The 8245-nt window shown below is 54.8% G+C and overlaps 1 protein-coding gene across 2 annotated transcripts; it reads left to right on the plus strand.

The window, feature by feature from the left end:
* The first annotated feature begins 4770 nt into the window (after positions 1–4770).
* Positions 4771–7465, plus strand: GSTP1 (glutathione S-transferase pi 1). 2 transcript variants are annotated; one of them, XM_074336796.2, is made up of 7 exons: positions 4771–4852; positions 4993–5028; positions 5379–5485; positions 5592–5679; positions 6738–6841; positions 6941–7048; positions 7209–7465. In XM_074336796.2, coding segments are annotated over exons 1-7 (633 nt in total). In that variant the 5' UTR covers positions 4771–4851; the 3' UTR covers positions 7398–7465. The 2 variants fall into 2 exon arrangements, with proteins under 2 accessions (XP_074192897.1, XP_088645862.1); XM_088789736.1 differs by having other exon boundaries at positions 4837–4872.
* Positions 7466–8245: the final 780 nt, after the last annotated feature.

Genomic DNA, 8245 nt, shown 5'->3' on the forward strand with positions numbered 1-8245 from the left:
CCGGCTCTGCTCCAGGCCCCTCATGATTTATTTACCTGCCCCCTGCACCAGCTTTTGTCCGAGGGAACTAGATCCTGCCTGACACCTGCCATCTGAGCTGCTGGTTCTGGCTGTTCTCGGCCACGCACGGCCATCCATTCACATATTCCTTTTGCAAACATCCGAGGCCAGCTGCGACCCAGACCCTGGCCAGCTGCTAGGGCCACATGACAGACCCCATCTGCCCGAGGGCCCTGCTCTCAGGCATTCCTAACTCAGAAAGGGGTGAACAGGCCATCTCCACGTGCTCGGGGCACGGATGCAGCCATCGGGGGGCTTCATGGAGCAGATGAGGGATGGGGCAACATGCTGGCGTTGCCCACCCGTGTTTAACCTGGTTCTGGCCCTGGGGCAGCGCTGGGATCAGCTGTGGACTTATCGACAGGGTATGTTGGGTAGAGACCCTCAGGAAGGAGGCAGGGGTCAGTAGCCTCTGGAAAGGGTATGGGTGGCAAGAGGTTGGGAAAGATTTCAGAGGGCCTGAATCTTCAGCAAATGTTTGTGGAGCAACTGCTATGTGCCCTCCTTGGTGCTAGAACTCGGTCCCTGACTCCTGGAACCTTCCATCTGATGGAAGATGCACATTCAACACACCCAGAATGACAGTGGAGGAGTAAGTGCAGGGGAAGGGTCCAGTAGGCTGTTGAGATGGAGGAGAGTGGGGACCTTGCTGTGACTGGGGGTGGAGACTTGCGAGCCAAGACCAGACGGATGGTGGGAATGACGTCGTGAAGGGAGGGGTGGCCACGCAGGCAGAGGGAACAGCTGCCACATAGCCCTGAGCAGGTCTGAGGATCTGAGGAAAGGCCATGTTTCAGAGGAGAGTGACACTGGCCAAGGGGTCAACGGAGGGAAGGGCTCATGGTGACCATTCTTGTTGACGATTTGGGGCTCAGCTTTCAGCATCCCTCTGCACCAGGGTCACAGCTCCCCCCAGAGGCCAGGAGTCCAATGCTTCCCAGGCAGAATGGCAGACGTCCCTCAGAGACGGGACTTCTCCCATTTTCTGCAAGGTCATAGGAAAGGCCTGCAGAGTGGGGCTCCTCATACATTCGCTGTGTGACTCAGGCAAGGTATTTCATCTTGCCAAGCCTCAGTTTCCTTATCTGAAAAATGGGGTTGACCTAGTATCTGCCTCATGGTGCCTTGGTGAAAATTAAATGATAAAGAAGGACTTAGTAGGTTCCTGGCACATAGGACGGACTCAAAACACGATGGATGCCACATGTGATGAGTGACTTCCTGTCCAGATAACCACCTAAGAAGATGGGAAGTGGTGAGACATGTGTGTCCCAAAGTATAAGCCAAAATAGTGGGGGCTATATCTGGTCAGAATATAGTGAGTAGAAGCGTTTGTGATCAAGGAGAAAAGCCACTGTGTCTAGGTGAACAAAGCCTGGCTTGGAAATCTTTCCTGGCTTGTGTTCAATGAACAGCATCTTAGGGCATTCATCTTGGTGCCCTTGACTTGCCCATCCTGACTTAGCCAAGCTGGGGGCCCTGTTCCAGTGTCCAGGATGTCCAGGCGGATTAGTGGTTGACATACCCTGTTTCCCCAAAAATAAGACCTAGCCGGACAATTAGCTCTAATGCGTCTTTTGGAGCAAAAATTAATATAAGACCCGGTCTTATTTTACTATAAGACCGGGTCTTATATAATATATAATAATATAATATGATATATAATATAATACTGGGTCTTATATTAATTTTTGCTCCAAAAGATGCATTAGAGCTGATTGTCTGGCTAGGTCTTATTTTCAGGGAAACACGGTATAAGTGGATGGGTGGGTGGATGGATGGATGGATGGATGGATGGATGGATGGATGGATGGATGGATGGACAGGTGGGTGACTGACTGGATAGAAGGATGGGTAGATGGTTGGATGGATGAGTGGTTAAATGCTTGGTAAATGAATGGATGCACAATTACATAGATAGAAGGTTGGGTGGATGGTTGAATAGATGGATATATAAATGGGTAAAAAAATGGATGGAGAGATGGGTTTATTGGGTGGGTAGTTGGATGAATGAGTGGATAAATGGATGGTGGATGTTTTGATGGACTGCTGGTTGAATGTTTGGTTGTTGGATGGATGGATGATTAGCTAGACGGATGTAGAGATGAACCTACAGACAGATGGACTGCCAGTGACAACCTTATATGCTTTGTTAAAAGAGTCCATTAGGGTAGAGATAGGTCAGATATGGATCTTACTTATTTCGGTGTCTCCTGTGATGTCTAGCCCACTCGTTGCCTGATACAGAGTAATCAATGTGTGCATGAAGACTTGTGTCTGTCTAGCTCCCCCCACTCTGAGCTGTAATTCCTCTGACGGCAAAGATGACGGCTCCTTCTCTACCCTGGTCCTCACAAGCCAAACCCAGGCTTGGCACCTGGTAAGCACCATGCCCAGAGCCACGTTGAGATACCACTTCACACTTACTGGGATAGCTAAAGGAAAAAAGACAGAGAATAACAATGGTTGGGGAGGATGTGAGGTTGGAACCTTTCTATGCTGCTGTTGGGTTTATAACGTGGTGCAGCTACTTTGGAAGAGTTTGGCAGTTCCTCAAAACGAGTTACCATATGACTTAGAGATTCCACTCGTACATGCTACCGCAGGGATGAACCTCGAAAACATGATGGTGAGTGAAGGCAGCCAGACACAAAAGGCCGCATACTGTATGGTTTCCTTTATAAGAAATGTCCACAATAGGCAAATCCATAGCAACGAAATAGACTAGTGGTTGCCAGGGGATGCGGGGAGCGGGGATGAGGAGTGGCTCCTAATGGGCACAGGGTTTCTTTTTGTGGTGAGGAAAATGTTCTGGAATTAGATAGTGGTGATGATTGCACAACACTGAATATACTAAAAACCACAGAATGTACCCTTTACAAGGGTGAATTTTATGTAGCAATAAATCAGTTTGTATCTATTTTAAAACCCACCAAAGACAGGTACTGATGTATACAGCCAGGAGGTGGGGACTGGACACAGGGAGGTGCCTAACCAGTTGGGCTGGGAAAGCACTGCTTCTGGGCCCCAAATCACCAGGCCCCAGGGTGGCCACAGAGCTAGACCACAGGCTGGGCTTGTGGAGCCAGAAGACTGTGGGTAAAAGCACTACCTGGAACACCACAGCATAATGCCAAGTCATCCTGGGTGGCAGACTGCCCAGGGGACCTGAGCGTGATGGCTGGAGGCTGTGAGCTGCACTGGATGCAGGGGGTCTTCCATTCTCCCAGGTCTATGATGCTTGTGCACAAAGAGGGGGTGTGCACACTCCAGGCCAGAGCAGGTGAATGAACCTCTCTGAGCCTTGGTGTCCTGGTCTGTATAATGGGAACAAGATTCCCTCCCTCCCAGGGTATTGCGGAGATGAAATGAGACCATTTATACAAAAGCTCTTTGTAAGGGGCTGAGTGCTGGACAGATGTTGCTCCAGCTGTGAATCAGGGATAAAACAGCTCTGGCACCCCTGCCCCAATCCCTCCTGCCCCAGGCAGCTGTGGGCTCCAATGAGGCTAAAGGTTGCTGGTGATTAGCCGTGCTTTGGGTGTGTACTTCTACACAGGATACCTTCCTCTCCTTGTGGTTCTATCAGGAAAACCAGGCTGAGATGCCTGGCTCTGTCAGGCCCAGTTCCCAAGGAAGTCTGCCACACCCAATGAGAGCCTCCCTCACACGCCTGCCTTGGGAAGTGGCAGCCAGGAGAACTGGGCTACCAGATGGGTGCCAAATGGGTCTCAGGGAGGCAGGCACTGGGCTCTGCCTGGAAAGACACAGCCCTCTGAGGTCCACGAGGTTCTGTTCATTCTAGTGTTTCTGCTTTTCTATCCAACCACATCCCCGGTTTCAGCCTGTATTAGACTCAGTCAAAAAAGGTTGGAAGGGGCGGCGGATAGCTCAGTTGGTTAGAGCGCGAGCTCTGAACAATAGGGTTGTTGGTTCCACATGGGATGGTGGGCTATGCCCCCTGCAACTAAAGATTGAAAATGGCGACTGGACTTGGAGCTGAGCTGTGCCCTCCATAACTAGATTGAAAGAACAACTACTTGGAGCTGATGGGCCCTGGAGAAACACACTGTTCCCCAATATTCCCCGATAAAATTAAAAAAAAGAAAAAGAAAAAGCTCCTAATGAATATTAAAAAAAAAAAAAAAAGTTGGGAGACAATAGACCTTGCAGAAGAAAGAATGAGGGTTAAAAGTGAGGCCCCTGAAGCCAGCCAGATCTGGGTTTAAATCCTGTTTACTAGCTGTGTGACCCTGGGAAAGTCACTTAACTTCTCTGTGCTTCGGTTCCATCTGTAAGACGAGGATCAGAACAGTCTAAGGGTTGTAATATTTGTAAAGTTCTCAACACAGTCAGCCCCTAAGGGTTTGCTATTATTACTGTCATGGGGGGAGGATGTGTAAATGGATACGTCTAATTGCATTCATGCATGCAACAAGCATTTATTGAGCACCTACTGTATGCTGGCTCTGGGGACCCAGCAGTGAGCAAGGTATTCAATCCTGGCCTCTGTGGTCCCTGAGGAGTTACGTGTGTTTAGGTATGGCGGGGGGGTGGGGTGGGTGGGGGATAGTGGCTGTGTGATGCCAAGGGTGGGTGCCTCTTGTACAGACACTGCCCTGCAGGCAGGGTACACCCATGTAGAGGAGCAGGCCGGTCTGTCGGGCCCTGCCCCCACCACAGAGATTTGCCTGGGACCAAGATACATTCCTGGGTGAGGTGGGGCCAGAAGTAAATATAAGGCCTCTGTTCCTTCCTGCTTCCTGCTGCACTTGTATATCACCTCCGGCCAGTGAGTAGAGTCTGGACCCGGTAGGGAGTGGGCCCAGGCTGAGCCACCCTCTCTCTAGGGGGTCTGACTCTAAGGCTGCCTGCCCTTGGGCCCTGCAGCCAGGCGGGAAGTCCTTCATCGTCCTGTCTTGTCTCTCCTAGTGCCGCCCTACACCATCGTCTACTTCCCTGCCCAAGGTGCTACCTCTGCTCCTTCTGGAGGGCCCAGGCCGGACACTCAGGCTGCTCCCTGGACTTGGGGCAGGATCGCGGGGGCAGGGCCGCGAGACTTTCCCCTCTTTTCCTCTGCTTTTCTTTCCTGGGGCACTGTGGGGCTGGGTGTCCTCCCCTCCTCCCCATCCCCGTCTCCAAGACATTTGGGGCCATGGTCTCCATTCTTCCTCTGAGGTCCATCCTCTCTCAGAGGCTCCCAAAGCTAGGGTTTCTTTCCTGTCCCTCTGTCCTTTCCACATACTCCTGACCCCTCCCCAGGACTCTGTGAACCTGGGGCTCTCCCTGTCCCCATACTCTTGTCTCCCCACCCGCAGGGCGCTGTGAGGCCACGCGCATGCTGCTGGCTGACCAGGGCCAGACCTGGAAGGAGGAGGTGGTGACCAAGGAGGCCTGGATGCAGGGCTCTCTCAAGGCCTCCTGTGTGAGTGCTCGTGCCCAGTGGGGTCCGGGGCTGGGCCTTGGGGGACAACACTACTGGGGGGGGCAGCCAAGCTCAGCACCTCTGACAGAGCTGTGCCACCCCCCAGCTGTACGGGCAGCTCCCCAAGTTCCAGGACGGAGACCTCACCCTGTACCAGTCTAATGCCATCCTGCGCCACCTGGGCCGCTCCCTCGGTGAGTCCTGAGGTCACAGGCCGCCGGGTCCAGAAAAGTACCTGAGGGGTCCCAGCAGGATGTTCCCGGGCCTGAGCAGGTGTGCTTGCAGCCACCAGAGTCCTGCCTGGCTGAAGGGCAGGTCTGATGGCCCTAGAGGAAGGGTCAGGGCCAGGGTTAGGAGGGCTCTGGGTTATGGGGCTGGCATGGCCAGTCCACTTGGGCCCAGGGGCAGTATGGTCAGCCCCCAGCCAGACGGTGCCAAATGGCTTCACTCTGCCTATTTCCTGGACGACAGCTCACAGGAGGCCGTCGGCAACCATGTGTGTGCTGGGGCAGGCTAGAGGTCACTGCAGCTATGGCCAGGGGCTTTCAAGTGGATCTCCTGCCCGTTTCTTCCTGTTCTGGCCTCATCTGAATCTGGAAAACTCATGGTTACAGAGGACAGACCTATGGCCCTGTTTCAAGGGTGGCAGGAACATGGCTTAAGGAGGTGGCTGCCTTTTTATTGGCCAGCCTGGGGTGGTAGTGCAGAAAAGCCCTGGGTTCCAGGAGGATGAGACAACTAGGGAAGGAGGCAGACGAGCATTGGGAACAGCCAGGCCCAGACTCACCCTAACTTTTGCAGGACCCAGGGTGAGGATAGAGGCTTTTACTGCAGTCTGTCAGGTCCTTTACCTGCCCCTATGCTGTCTTGCACTGCATATGGATACATCCGCCCACACAGTCAAGTTCTGTCCAGCCCCACAAATAGCCATCCTTAGTCCTAGGGAGGCACGTATGAGGGGCTTGGTCTATCCTTGTGGCCGAAATATTTGGGGGCGGGGGCTTGGGGCCATTTGGGCAGGGAACTCCTGAGTCTCGGCCACCTAGGGTGTGGCCTAAAAGGCCGGCGTGGGCTTCAGCTGGGTGTATCCCCTTGGACTCAGAGATGGGAGCAGCAGAGTTGGGCAGAGCGGGGCCTCCAAAGCAAGGGACTGGGTGGCCCAGGCCTGAGACCTGTGTGCTTTTTGGGGCGAGGAGAGCAGTATGGCACCAGCCTGAACAGAACCTGACCCGTTGCCTGGCCACTGACGCAGGGCTATACGGCAAAGACCAGCGGGAGGCGGCGCTGGTGGACATGGTGAACGACGGTCTAGAGGACTTCCGCAATCTCTGTGCCCACCTCGTCCGCCACAACTATGTGAGTAGGGGCCTCAGCTGGTGCTCAGGCCTGGGGGGCTAGGGAGGTCATCTGGCCAGGCATGTTGCATGCCGCCCCTGGGATCACTCTGGTTCACAGGAAGAGGGCAAAGCCCAGTATGTTCAGGAACTGCCCAGGCACCTGAAACCTTTTGAGACCCTGCTGTCCCAGAACCAGGGGGGCCAGGCCTTCATCGTGGGCGACCAGGTGAGTGCTGGATCCAACCCATTGCGGGTCCATTTCTCAGATGGGCAAAAGGAGGCCCAGAGTAGGGGCCATGACTGGTTTGTTGGAGCAGCTAGAGTTCTGGCCCCAGCAGCTGTTCTCTCCTGACCCCACTCAAACCACCCCGGCCCCTGACCTGCAGATTTCCTTCGCGGACTACAACCTGCTGGACTTGCTGCTGAAGCACCAGGTCCTGGCCCCCGGCTGCCTGGACTCCTTCCCCCTGCTCTCGGCCTACGTGGCTCGCCTTAGCGCCCGGCCCAAGCTCAAGGCCTTCCTGGCCTCCCCCGAGCACGTGAACCGCCCCATCTTTGGAGCCCGCAAGATATGAGCCCGCTCGGCCTCCCCTGGGAGAGTGGCTGCCCTTGGGAGTCAATAAACACGGTGAGAGGAAAGCTGTGCTGTAGTCACTGAGGACCTGGGTGTGCACAGGGGACCTTCTGCCCCTTCCTAGGCGGCCTCGGGGAGGGGAGGGCCAGGCTGGGCATTAGGACCTGGAGCTGCCTGGAGACAGAGGAGGATGAGCCTCCCCACCTCAGGGATGCACCTGGAGGGCTTCCTAGGGAAGGAGTTGTCCTCCACGGAGACACTCCGTGATTATAGCAACCTGGGGAATCATCCCCATCTGAGAGAAGGGCAGTTGGCTGTGACAGTCCCGGCCGGCTGTGTGATGGGCACACAATCCGAGGCTGTGCACACGGGGAGTGACACACCCTTGGGTGTTTTACACGTGCATCGATGTTGCCTGTTCTCATGTGTTACCCACGGTCACCCCAGGTGGTGTGGCAAGCGGCCAGCAAAGCCAGGTGTGTGGCTCAAGGCAGTCTTGGACCGAGTGGGGGGCTGAGGGCCTCCCTCAGCTTCAGGGAGCTTCTGTCGGCCCCGGTGGGCGTGCCCCACAATCTGCCCCGTCCCAGCACATCTCTCCCTCCTGAAAGGCTGGGGTCACCTCCTGCCTGGCTCCCTCAGCCTGCCTGGCACTTCCTGCTGGTCCTCGTGCAGTGTGGAGTCGGACACTCCAGAATGCCAGGCACGCCCAGTGCATATCTGTTCGTGGCTCCTCGTTGGCCTCTGGGTGAAGTCCACAGCCTGGTGAGCCTGCCTGGCGCTCCTTCATGTGAACCCTGCTCTCCAGAACGTTCTCCGCCCTCCATGCCCTGTTCACTCTTAGAGCCACAC

The sequence above is a fragment of the Rhinolophus sinicus genome, chromosome 14 (assembly GCF_057876585.1).
Source record: "Rhinolophus sinicus isolate RSI-liver-muscle chromosome 14, RSI-T2T, whole genome shotgun sequence".
Taxonomy (NCBI): Eukaryota; Metazoa; Chordata; class Mammalia; order Chiroptera; family Rhinolophidae; genus Rhinolophus; species Rhinolophus sinicus.